The following is a 13,420-nucleotide window of genomic DNA, read 5'->3' as shown; positions in this document are numbered from 1 at the left end:
AATTCTCATCCTTCATCATAAGAGCAGTGACCAGGCATGGCGGCTGGGGGAGGCAGGATCGGAGTCGAGAAGGCGGTGGCATTTTCTGTTAGGAAACACTCAGAAACAGAAAGAGAGGAAAACATTAAGACTTAAATGAATAATTTAAAATATCTCTTTTCTTTAGTTGGATCTGATTCGTCTCCTTACAGCGACCTGTATTTTGGAAAAAGCTACATAATAACAACAACTAAGACGAAGACGTAGACAAGTGCACACCACAACGAGTATACACATATAACAACAAAAAACATGGACACTGAACATGTAAGGTCAGTCAAGGTCAAAGCCAGTCATTCCACTGAAAGTGGTATCATATATAAAAAATGTCGTTTGGTGTTTTTAAACACCCAGAAAAAAAAATCTTTAAAACCTGGTAAACTTTTTAGAAGGCCCAAGGCCTCAAACCATAGTTCTTTTAACAAGCAGCAGTGTTTTCTGAACACCCCACTACATAATTGGCAAAAACAGGGAGAAGATCAAGTGCATCAAAACCCAGGAGGAAAAGAAGGTGAAACAGAGGAACATGTGTAGTCAAACAGCCATTCATCGGTCAATCACTCAATGACACGTCCACGGCACATTCGCACTCACAACGCGGTTCTCTCAGGCATACGTAACGTGTCATCATTCAGTCACTCATGCACCGCACACGTTCATGCCTCAATTTTCACGTCCATGCATTCACAAGGTTTTGCTGCAGTGTCTAAGTGGAATATAGGTCTCATCTAACCCACCAATGGCGATAGCCAGTCCACCTCCTCTCTCGGGGTCAATGAGCTCTTATTGCCCCTTCATGCTTGGCAACCTTTTAGTGTCAGTTAATTGCTTTTTACTGGTATCATCTGATTACTAAGAGGTACGCTCCTTTTTACTTCCGCCTTGGCGGAGTCTACACTTAGAGTATTGTCCCTTGCAGTACTGACAGTCTACTAGCTGCTGATCAGGCAGAAATCGCACGGCCATGCACAATAACCAAACTCAACCCCGGTCCGCGGGGGAAACTCAACCGCTGTCCATCTCCAGAAATGTAAAAAAGAATCTCTGAATCAGCAGGAAACTCAACCACCGCTCTTGAAAAATAAGAGTTTGGGAATAACTCAACCACCATAAACTCCAGAAGTCTAAGAAAAAACCTCTGAATCGGCAGGAAACTCAACCGCCACTCTTGAAGAATAAGAGTTTGGGAATAACTCAACCACCATAAACTCCAGAAGTCTAAGAAAAAACCTCTGAATCGGCAGGAAACTCAACCTCGGTCTGCAACCTGAGGGAAACTCAACTGTCAGAACTTTCTGGGCACCTCTAATATCACTCAACATTGAACGGAGCACGCAACCTCTAATAACCCTCACTCTAAGGGAACGTAGAAATTTGTTCAGAACGGTATTCGGTTACCAAGCATGTATCAAATCAGGTGGACTGCTATCCCCCGAAGAGTGCTTTCCCTAGCAAGGTTTATCCTTTTTCTGCACATTAAACCAGGACTTCTTGTTTGAAAAGTAATTGCCTATGTACTCATAGCAACTAATGGGACATTTTTTTTCTCAGGAAAAATTTGGTACCCCCCCCCATGCTGTCGAGTGGCTTTGGGCCGGCCAGACAGTCCGACGCGGTTAAGGGGGAGGCGCGCAAAATGAAAACAATGAATGTTGAACTAGGCTGTCTGTCGCAAGCAGCTTCAAAAAGGGTAAGGTACAGATTGTTTACGAGGGTATCGGTCAAAAAATGTCAAAATTTAAACTTGTTGAGGCTGCAGTCCTCAATCTCTGTCTCAATTTTCCTGAAATTGAGTAAAAACAAAAGAGAAAAAGAAGAATCGTTCAGAAATAACAAAGGAGAAAAACGTGTGAGCTCAAAAAAATCATGGCCAATAAAAATTAAAACTTCAGCTCCAAAAGCTGAGGCAACAGAGGGCTCTGTCTTCAGCGGATGTAACCATATCTTGCATTGTGGGGGGCCTCCCCTCAATCAAGAAAATAAATGAAAGAAAAGCTTCCCCTTTGTTTGTTGTTTTCTCATAAAGGCCAAAGCAGTGTAAATAAATGAGCAAAGATAAATGATGGGCACACTTGATCTCATGTGGCAAACAGAAGGGTTCTGTGTGAAGTTCTCATAGTTGTGAATGTGGGTGTGTGACTGTATGTCTGGTCTGTCTGCGTGTGAGAGAATAAATGAAAACAAAATAATCTAGTGCACAGTCAGAAGATAGAGGGGTTAGTATTGTGCGAAGGAGAAGCTTGTTGGCTATTTGCTAGTTGTCCCCCTCCATGCCAAAGTTCAAGGCTAAAGTGATTTAGCACTACCACCAAAGGCTGTGGTGGACTTCTTGTGGCTTGGTATCCTTGTGGCTTTTGAAACAGTGTCTTTTTTGGTGAAGATATCCAGCAGACGTGTGACCAGTCTGCAGTTGCTGCCCATCATTCAGGCAGTAGTCGTGGCGTTTAACTCGCAACTCATTGGTGGGGGGAGTGTCCACTCCGACGCCCACAGGTTCTCAGTCTTTGATGATGGGGCATTGGCATGCGGCCCATTCATAGACGATGAAGAGTTGACTTGGGACTGAGCGAGTTATTTCAGCATTGCTTTGCTGAATGGGAGTTGAGTCCTTGAGTCCTGAAAGGTCACACACCTTTGATTGTCCATTTCCTTCTGATGCTTGGTCCTTTGAATGATGTTGACATTTCATTAGCATAAGAGTTGAAGGTGATTTCATTCTTTCATTGAAGATGTCGTTTCTTCAGGGGGCAACCACAAAGCCAACAGAAACTAACAATTTAAATAATAAAAAATGATAATGATGGTAACAGTAATATTAAAATAAAATAAAATGAAATACTTTATTCATCTGTGTGTGTGTGTTTGAGTGTGTGTTGCCCATCAAACATGAAATCAAAATAAAATTTAAAATTAAAATAAAAATAGTGTCTGTGTGTAATGGCACTATTCTGTCACAAGTGTGTAGTGCACTAAACTGGCCAGTGAGGGGCGCCACCTCTCTCTCTTGGGATGGGTGTGGCTGTGCGTGTGCGTGCGCCCGTGCGCGTGCGCTGTGCGTGCGCTGTGCGTGCGCGTGTTTGTGTGTGTGCTCTCTCTCTCTCCCTTTCTCTCTCTCTGTATGTGTGTGCGTGTGTGCGTGTGTGCGTGTGTGTGTGTGTGTGTGTGTGTGTGTGTGTGTGTGTGTGTGTGTGTGTGTGTGTGTGTGTGTGTGTGTGTGTGTGTGTGTGTGTGTGTGTGAGAGACTCTCTCTTCGAGAGAAAAACAAAACAAAAAAAAATCAAGGCGCACAGAAGCCGAAAGCTGACACTTGTCAAATGAAAGCATTAAAGCCAAACAACCATACAAAGATAAAAAAAAAAAGTAAAACTCGCCTGAAAGCATGATCTGAGTTCACATCATACCAAGATTGTATATGCGTATGCATATATTATTTGTTTATTGGGTTGTTCATCTGTTTGATTCACAGAAACACAATTTAGGTTAGATTCGGGGTTTTAATCTTTCGGTACAGAGGTGAACTCAGATCATGGCACCGCTGGGATGTTTTGGAAACCTTGGTTGCCCGTCTATCTATGGTCAGGACCTCACAGGCTGTCTGTGGGTGTCCGAACAAAACCCAAAGTAAATAATGACCAGCCGTATTTTATGCCTAAACAAAATATCCGAGCCCGAAGAAAACCAGAGGGAACCTACAGCATTAAAAAGCATAGAACCTCAACCATTTGAGCCCTTCTCATGGCTATTCACTGCGTCAAAACACAGAACAGCTGAGGATCAAAATCAAAGCTCAAAGCTGAAAATCAATACAATGCTTGACTGGTTCCAAAAAAAAATCAACACAGAGCGAATATATATATATATGTAAATGAAAATTTATACATATATGTTTATAAAGGCAGCTTTACCTTAGTCCGAATTGGTGTTGGGGTTCAACCGATGGTTCGTGCTCCAGTCTCTGTCCGAGGGCGGACCACCGCGGGCCAGCCCCGGGGCTTCAAATGTGTCGACCCAGTGCTGGTCCACGATCGACGCCCCACAGAGCAGAAGATGGATTCAGTTCGTCGACGCCAATTGTTACGGCAGAATTTACGGTTGACCTCATTTAGTGACATGATTCATTGCTCTGGTTGAATGATGGAATCCAGGAGAAGCATTGATGATTTTATATAAAAAGTTTATTCTATTGCTAAGTAAAAAGGTACAAAATGGAACAAAGTGAAACAAAATTAGCGTCCGTCCAGGCGGACGTCCGAAGGAAGTGCCGCGCCCCTCTCCAACAGTTTCAAAGCTTAAGCTTTTTATACAGATAAGAAAAGGTCCCAACAGTGAGAGACAAAAGGGAGGGAGTCAGATGCCCATAGTGGAAATGTTGGAGGATGATGAAGATGTTATGAGAAGGTTTGGTGCCAGTCTTTTATCTGTCCTTGATAAGTGTGTGCGTCAGTGTATATCTGCATGTGAGCAGAGACTGTGCTGCACTGAGAATAATACGATCTGTACTGTTTAATCATGATTCAGCTGTTCAAAGGTGTAAAGAGTAATGGAGTCGTCATGTATTAAAACATGACAAATTGTACACATGAACATACATTTGAGGATATGATGATGAATATAAAAATTGCCATAACACTATTTTACTAAAATTTGAATACAGGCTTCTACAATTCAAATGAATAAGAGAAAATGAACCAACCGTTTCTATATTATTATTAAATTCTGCGTCTGTATAATATTTACATGTATCATTTATGTTTGGAAATAAATTTTATTCGGAAACCAGTTCATCATAGTCATATACACGACTTGTGTTTTCAGCTTGTGTAAGTATATGTTCACACACTGCGGACATCGCACTTAATTATACAAATAAGCACTAGCCACAATGTAGTCTCCACATACCTTAATCATCGACTGTTTTATCATTTTCATAACTGTTCAAGGAAAGTCGAAGAGAGTCAACGCTGGCTGTTATTTCCCCAGCGGGAGTATGCTTGCTCCTACTGCGGGGGGACTGCCATCCCTCAGCCCGCAGCGCTGAGTCCCAATCCGGCTCTTTTCTTGGGACTTCCATCGTTACACCAAAGTCCTTTAGACCCTCAGCTGCTTCTCGTGGGTTTTCAAAAGTCTTAGTCTTTCCATCCTGCAGAAACAGCATGAGTTTTGCGGGGTAGAGAACGCGAGACTTGATTTTTCGCTCCTGGAGTTGTTTCCTTGCGCTCCTGTATTTTGCGCGCTCCTTGAACACTTCGGTGGTGTAATCCTCGTCAAAATATATCCTTTACACAGGATGCAGTTTCCATCCATTTTAACATCCAAACTTGCTTGTGATATGGAGGTTGTGAGTTTGATGCGCCAGAGAGGCCTGGGAAACAGCAGCAGTCAGATTCAGAGGAAGCTGCAGGAGCGTCACTCTGAAATCTGGCTGCAGAAGACGGTGCAGTACCTGACAGACTGCAGAGGAGTGAAGAGTGCCATGGAGAAGGGTCTGATTAGTCCTGTGACATTTCCACCCACACCTGCAATGCTTACTGTTCCTAAACACAGGTGGCTGATGCAGGTGTACGCCCAGGATGTTCTTCAGAGGCTGGAAGAAATTAAAGCAGCCATCACGTCCCAACTTGGCTGCATTTTAAAAATGGACTCTACGAAAAAAGTTGCCCGCAAACTTGCAGGGAGGAGCTTTGGAACTGCGACCTGGGTGACAAATGTTGGAAATGAGCATGGACAGGTCATCATGTCTGTGCTCACTGCCAGTGAGGGGTTTGGCCTCGGGCCAATGATTGACGGGCTGGTCAGGAGATACAGGATGGCTGGGGTACCTCCTCCTGATGTGCTCTATGTCGACAAAGAGTGCTGTGGCAACAGCTTTCTTAGGAGAATGTTCGAAGAATGGAAACATCTGAACATCCGGCTCGACATTTGGCACTTTATGAGGAGGTTTTCGGTTGGCTGCACAACTGATTCCCACCAGCTGTATGCCACTTTCATGGGTCGCCTCAGCCACTGCATCTTCATGTGGGATGAAGACAACCTGAAGGCCCTGAAAATAGCAAAGCAGTCAGAGCTAGAAGCTAAAGGCCGAACTCCATCTGAGGCAGATGTACTCCGGTCTATCAGCCAAAATGAGCTTGCCCTGCACTGCAAGAGGACCACCCGCGGTGTTCGGGAGACACAGGTTCTCATTGAAAGGCTCATCCAGGGCTTGGATGGTGACAACGGTCGTCACACTCTGGGAGTCCCACTGATAAACTCAGCAAGAATGAGTGAAATCGTTAAATCCCAGAAGAAACATGTCACCTGCATCCAGGATCCACAAGGGATCCAGCTTTACCTGCAGACGGGAAATGTCCTGAAGGGAGGTCACCGTCTGCCCACGTACCGCTGTGCCCGAGGTTCTACGTCACTGGAGTCTTTTCATCTTCACCTGAACCGTTTCATCCCTGGTAAACATTGTCATACTTTATTTGTTTTTTTTTTTTCTTACAAAAGTATTTTGTGACTACACTGAAATATAGCATGACGGATCCTAAAGAATCAGATTAATTTATTTATTTATTTATTTATTCAGTTCATTTCCGACATGGTCGCATTCACAGAAATTCATTTGACATTCAGAGCAAAATCACATCATTGTTTTTTTGTTTTTTCTTTTTTTTTTTTTTGTCCTTTTTTTGTCCTTTTTCATGCCGGAAAGGGCGACGGAAAAAAGCATTATGCTTATCCAGATCCGTCCCCTAATTTGAACACAGATAATTTTACATCCAACCTCGTTTCTTCCCTTTTTTTTTTTTTTTTTTTTTTTTTTTTTTCTTTTTTTTTTTTTTTTTTTGATGTGTTCTCGTCTGCAGTCATTGTTCCTGTTGTTACTCCTCCTCACAGTCTTCTTCTTCCGTTGTTCCTCGGGCTTTCTTTTCCAGTCGTTGTTTACGTTCCTCCAACTCTCCAAACGTGAAGTTCTTCTGCTTTCGGAGTACCTTCATATCCTCTGAAAGTCGCCTCTGGTTACGATCCATCCGGAAGGCACATGCACATACACATACCCCCATCATTAGCAGGCTACTGTCAGCTGGGAGAGAGGGAGCATCTGGCTTCTCCCTCGTGCGTCCACGACATATCCACTTGGGTATGTGTCCTTTGGACACGGTATTTCGTGCTGAAGCAATTGCCTCGTTGAGAAGATTTTGTCAATGGCGCTCAATGACCAGTTAATGAGTTCCATGTCGTCGCTGTAGCTTTCAATGAAGAGTTGACTTGAGATCTGTATGTGTGTAAAAATGTACTCCTCGTTTTGTCCTTAAATTGTTTCAGATTATCTGACTGTTGTGTCTCTTCGTCAATTGCAAGTGTTCTAATGATTATAAACAGAAATATGTTGTTGGAACAATATGTATGATGAATATTTTTTTATTCTCTGTTTTCTGAATTACTTTATAGGGACCCTGGCAAGTGATGTCTTCTTCCAGGCCTATCTTTTGGATGGGCTATCAAGGTGGAATGAGGACCGGGCTGTGGCAGCATCAAAGGATGAGCAGTCGTGCTCATACAACCATCTGCTCCGTCATGCTGCTAACACCCTAGCAGAGGAGGTTCTGGGCGAAAAGATCATCCCTTATGTCGGGCCAAGACAATACACAGGTTGATTATTGTTATATGATTGTTTGTTTTTGATTTCTTCAACTTATGCTTTCATCTAATGTTTAACTTTTTTTGTGTTCTTGTTTGTGCTTTTTCTTTTCTTTTCTTTTCTTTTTTTGTCTTGTTTTGTTAAATCATCATTTTGAAGGTGAGCTTTTAGGTGTGGAATACCTCTATCAGCAAACTGGCAAAGTTCTGCAGGACCACAAAGTGGTCATTGAAGAGTCTGAGACCACTGAAGTTGAGATAGATGAGGGCTTCACAGGACATGACAGTACCCACACTAGAGGCAGAGCAAGCACTTCTCACCTCACAAGCATCTGCAGCTGTTCCTGGTTCCTCAGCACCTCCATCTCCTCAGGCTACTGCCTTTGTGCCTCCCATTCCCCCCGTTATCCCTCTGTTGCCAGTGACTCAGTCACATGTCGCCTCATCATCAGCTTCTGCAGCTCCTTCACCTGCTGTGACCGCTCTGCTCCCCCATTCCACACAAACAGTTTCTCCTGCAGAACAGTCTAGTGAGTTTTACACAACTGTTTCTAAAATCTCACGTTTTGCTTATTTTTTTAAATTGAAAATGTTTTACACTAAATACTTGTCTTTTTCTTTTAGCATCAGCGCCATCTACTGATCCATCTCCACACTCCTCCTCATGCCATGTAAGAAGTTGTTTACCTTAAAGAAAAAAAAAGAATTGCTTGGATTGATGAGTGTGCACTGCTGTCATCAGTGGTTCTTTTTTCTTGTTTTTGTTTTTGTTAGGATTGGGTTGGCCCTGATAACATTGAAGGGTATGGCGCAGTGCAGGATCTGGCTGATTACTTGGCTGGACTAAGAGACCACCGTCTTGCGCTGACTCAGGAGGAATGTAGTCAGGTCATTGCTCTGGGGCAGGAACTGGGGGAGTATGACAAAAAAAAAACTGTCTAACCAGCTCGACACCAGACCAGCCTGAGCAAGGGACGATTCCGGGCTACGAAGAAGATTGTGGCTCCAGGTGTGGAGAGCACCAAAAGGTGAATTAAACTAGGAAAACACAATATCTGGGTTATGTAAAAAAAAAGTTAAATATAATGTAAGTCACACATTATTGTAATGTTTTTAAAGCATACATTATTTTCTCACAGTCCTGCACAGTGGCCCGACTGCAACAGAGTGGTTGAGGCGATCTTTGTCAAGCTTTTTGCCATCTACCCGAGCACTGTGCGCTGTGAGGGAAAGAAGCTGTCAAGATACACTGTGGTGATACGCACGTACAAAAACATCAGGGAGTGCGTAGTCAGAAACGCCAGGCTGATGAGCGAGACCACTATACAGCTGCCTGAAGTAAATGCTGCAACAGTTTCACAGTGGTGAGTAGGATTTATATAAATATACATATTTTATGTAGAGCTGATTTTGTTGACCACTAATTATGAGACTTTTTTTTGTTGTTTATGAAACTTTATTACATATTCCAGATTAAGGCCTCGGGGACATATTTGTCTCATGTAAATCACATCAAAAGCAAGATTACATTTTTTGTGCATTTTACAATGTAGAAACTTTTGTTTTCATATAAATTATTTTGTGTTTTCATAGGTACTGTAGGCGGTGCAAGGCACAGGAGCAGGATATTTTAAAGCAGGGTCTTCCAGCTTTACAGGCCCCAATGGCAGCTTCATCAAGACTTCCACCTGCCCTGCAGAAAGGACAAACTTTTACATTTGGCTCTTTAGCTCAGCGTCATCCTTTTGTGCTGCCACCGAACACTGCTGGGCAGGCACAACTTAAAGGAAGACCACCACCTCAGCCACCACCACCACCACCACCACCACAGACATTGCTCTTTTTTCATCCTGTTCCACCTGCCCCTCCAAAACCCTTAATTACTTCCCCTCTAACATTTCAGACACAGGTAACACCTCAAGCGGTTCCCTACACCACACAGCAGTATAGGAAAAGACAAATGGAGGCAGAGCAGTCAGGTATTTTTAAAAGAAAATACACCAAAAAGAAAGACACTATAGTTTGCAGCAAGTGCAAAAAGGACAGGAACCCTCCTACACATCGCCAGTATTTTGGCAACTGGTATTGTGAAGAGACTGAGACTCAGTCCTATGATGAGTGGAGGGCTTTACTGGAGGAGCGCAATTATGGCAAAAAGTAAATAAAGTGGGAAATGAGGAACCTCTTTCCTCCACTCTCATCACAGGGCTGAATTTGCTATTTGTAAAATAGTTTGTAAATTTGTAAATAATAGATATTTTTAAGTTTTTTAAAAAAGTATATATTTCAAGTATTTTATATCTGTTTGTTGTTGGGAATTTGTATATATATATATATATATATATATATACAGTACATACAGTGTGAACAAATTTAGTTAATGACTGAAATTTTACTTGAGTATTATTTTTTAGGGGATAATTTTACATTTCCACTGATGTCCTTATTATTCAGTACTTTTTTTATTCAATCAACTTATTTTTTTCTTTGTCACTGGCCACGTTTACGTTTGAGCTTTAATTCCTCTTTAATTCAGAATAAAAGTTAAATCATCTTTAATTTCACCTTCTAAACATTTAATTCCTAATGCAAATTGAATCCCAAATTAAACTTAAATCTGATTTAGGTGGCTGGTTCATTCCAACTTCAATTCTGAATTAAATAATTCCTCTATCTTGTAAACACTTAATTCTGCTTTAATTTAATCCACTTAAACACTGTAATTAACTAGTATTTTTAATATGTACTTTATTTCAGTATTATTTTGGGCTGAATTTGAGAAAGTCTGAGTCTTTAATCGTTCTCCTCATAAAGTTTGTTTCTGTTTTTCTATCCACATTCACACAAATAAGGGTCTACATGGTGGTAAAGTACATCAAGGTCTGAACAAAACATTTGTCTAGTGCAAAAAAAATGCAACTTTCACCATATTTGCAATTTTTTGACAAGATTCTTTCACTGTCACTGATGTTTCCATGCAGGAAAATAGCAACAAAATGTGAAATGAGATCAAATTGTTGGTTATCTTTTACTGAGGCCAAAATGTTTGATAATTCCAGGGGATCTATTGGGGGATTTACCATACTGTTACAGATTGGTACAAAGTGCACAGCCATGTCCAGCTCATCATGTCAATCAGGGAGATCTGCTGCACCTGTAGAGTTGAGCACGACTGTGAGTTGTTGACAATCAGCTGGACTGGACTATATAAGGAGGATTTTCACTCTTCATTCAGTTGCTGTGAGAAATTGGATTCAGAAGGTTCTGCACCATGTGCTGGCCTTCTTTAAAGCTTGAGTTTGACTGTGAATAATTGATGTAAGTACTTGGATCAATTATTCACAGTCAAACTCTACAGGTGCAGCAGATCTCCCTGATTGACATGATGAGCTGGACATGGCTGTGCACTTTGTACCAATCTGTAACAGTATGGTAAATCCCCCAATAGATCCCCTGGAATTATCAAACATTTTGGCCTCAGTAAAAGATAACCAACAATTTGATCTCATTTCACATTTTGTTGCTATTTTCCTGCATGGAAACATCAGTGACAGTGAAAGAATCTTGTCAAAAACTTGCAATTATGGCAAAAATTGCATTTCTTTGCACTAGACAAATGTTTTGTTAAGACCTTGATGTATTTTACCACCATGTAGACCCTTATTTGTGTGAATGTGGACAGAAAAACAGAAACAAACTTTACGTGGAGAACGATTAAAGACTCAGATTTTCTCAAATTCAGCCCAAAATAATACAAAAATCATGTAAAGTTGAAAGATCAGATGTATTTGATGTAAAGCTCTTTGTTGTTAGTATTTAGAAGTTCAGTGTGCTCACAATGACAATGTGTGTTTCTAAAGTGTGTTTATTTGTTAGTGTTGTGGTTGAATGAGCTTCTTTTGAGACGTGTATCAAGTGTTTTGTTGGTGAGAAACACTTTAGTGGATGACATTAACTGTTGAGCTGAGATGACTGATGGATATACAGGCTGTGTTTAGAGTTTGGAACATGTGACTTCAGTTTCAACCAATGCTTGTTAGCAATAAAAACAAAACTGTAATGTCACAATTTCAGTGGAAGAACGAAACGTTCCATTCCTTCTATTTCTTTTCATTTGTTCTGTTTTCTTTGGGTCGTACCAAGTGTTCCTCTGTTTCTGTAACTTTACGTTTACTAACGTCTGTTAGCTAAACTCACTAAACACTCAGATATTTGTTTTACAGGAAAACATACACAGAAATGTGATATGATCCCAAACATGGTTTAGTCCGTGTCATGCAGATATTTCATGATTATTAGATTTTAAATGAGATTATGGTGAAATTTGGCCTATTTGTCCATTTGCTAAATTTACTGAATATTCAGTCGCCTTCAGTGAAAAATAACATGTAAATGTGTCATTTTCTCCCAAAACATTAATGTGAGACATTTCTGTGTAAAACTGGATCCTGATTTTAAATGAAGAGAAAAACAAACAAGAACAAAAAATTACACGTTTTCTCTTATCACAGATATCAGTCTATGCATTCAAAACAACTCAGGATTTTACAACTTCCTACTTAAAAAAGTGACCTTGAACGCCACCTGAAGGCGGAGCTCCAACTCAGTAAAGTCAGGAAATAAAAATAATGTAATATTCTATCAGTCGCCATGTTTGAGATATTTCAACGTGTCACTGATGAAACGTAGAATTACAGCTGCTTCCTGATTGGCTACAGTCATGAGTCAGCTTTACACACACACATGCACACGCACACACACACACACACACACCTGTCAGGAACTCACACATCCTGGTGAGCTCCTGTGCCACAGGATTGTCTCTTAAAGCACATTAATGTAGATCTGTGTGTAGCACTAACAAAGGCTTTAGGACGTCATCCTAAACAAATTGAGATTAAAACCTGGAATGTGAGAGAATTTGTTGCTTTTATTACTTCACGTTGCTGCTTTTCCTCCTCCAGACAAAGGTGTGTGTGTGTGTGTGTGTGTGTGTGAGAGATGAAGAGGTGGTGATGGAATGCGTTGAAGCAAATGTTTAAGACAAATGTTTGTGTTGTCACATTAAATCAGATATGACCACATGTGATATATTTTGATATGATATATTTTAAACGTTAAAATGTATTTTGAAAAGTTAAACTAAATAAGTTCCTACTTTTATGTAGAGAGGTTTGTTGTTGTTGTTGTTGTTGTTAGAAAAAAGAAAAACACAATGTATTTGGTTGGTTTACATAAAGTAATAATGTACATGCTACACAAACACTAAACATTGAGATATGTATGGAATAATTAATGAACATTAATTTGCAGTAATAACTTTAATGCTTCATGTTAACATTTTATTTAATGTATCATTTAGACTATAGCAGAACATTTATAGATATATTATATTATCTTCTAATTCTAAATACAAACTAGAACTGCAAGCAGTTATGAAAAGGGGCCAAGCCTTCCCGCGCGACTCAGACCCCAGGTTTCGTGGAGCCCCTGAAAGTACGTCACGAAGGATGACGGGCTCGTGGCGAGCGTCAGGACACAGGCCAACGTGCCATTTGCTGTGAACAGGTGGATATGAAGTTTTGGGAGATGTGATTAAAAAAGTGAAAGTTACAGACCAAAATGTGTTTGCACCCATTATAGCGCCACCTCGTGGTGCACTTTTTGGTATGGGTGATCTGTGTGCTCTTCTATAGTTACCCTGTAAATTTCACATCGCTCAACATAATACTTCAGCTGAAATAAAGGTTTGTTTATT

At 40.9% G+C, this 13,420-nt stretch overlaps 1 protein-coding gene across 1 annotated transcript; it reads left to right on the top strand.

The window, feature by feature from the left end:
* The first annotated feature begins 6,283 nt into the window (after positions 1–6,283).
* On the top strand, positions 6,284–8,586 carry LOC114459012 (uncharacterized). The gene is made up of 5 exons (XM_028441401.1): positions 6,284–6,482; positions 7,474–7,674; positions 7,823–8,192; positions 8,287–8,333; positions 8,437–8,586. The coding sequence occupies exons 1-4, from the start codon at positions 6,299–6,301 to the stop codon at positions 8,303–8,305; spliced, it is 774 nt and encodes a 257-aa protein (XP_028297202.1). The 5' UTR covers positions 6,284–6,298; the 3' UTR covers positions 8,306–8,333; positions 8,437–8,586.
* Positions 8,587–13,420: the final 4,834 nt, after the last annotated feature.

The sequence above is a fragment of the Gouania willdenowi genome, unplaced genomic scaffold, assembly GCF_900634775.1.
Source record: "Gouania willdenowi unplaced genomic scaffold, fGouWil2.1 scaffold_22_arrow_ctg1, whole genome shotgun sequence".
NCBI lineage: Eukaryota > Metazoa > Chordata > Actinopteri > Blenniiformes > Gobiesocidae > Gouania > Gouania willdenowi.
This window is presented reverse-complemented; position numbering and strand designations above follow the sequence as displayed.

Excerpts from the sequence above, each read along its gene's own strand:
- LOC114459012 (XM_028441401.1), top strand. The coding sequence starts at position 6,299 with ATGAGTGAAATCGTTAAATCCCAGAAGAAACATGTCACCTGCATCCAG. Across the intron at positions 6,483-7,473 it reads CCTGAACCGTTTCATCCCTG|GGACCCTGGCAAGTGATGTC; the intron begins GTAAACATTGTC and ends ATTACTTTATAG. Across the intron at positions 7,675-7,822 it reads CGGGCCAAGACAATACACAG|GTGAGCTTTTAGGTGTGGAA; the intron begins GTTGATTATTGT and ends ATCATTTTGAAG.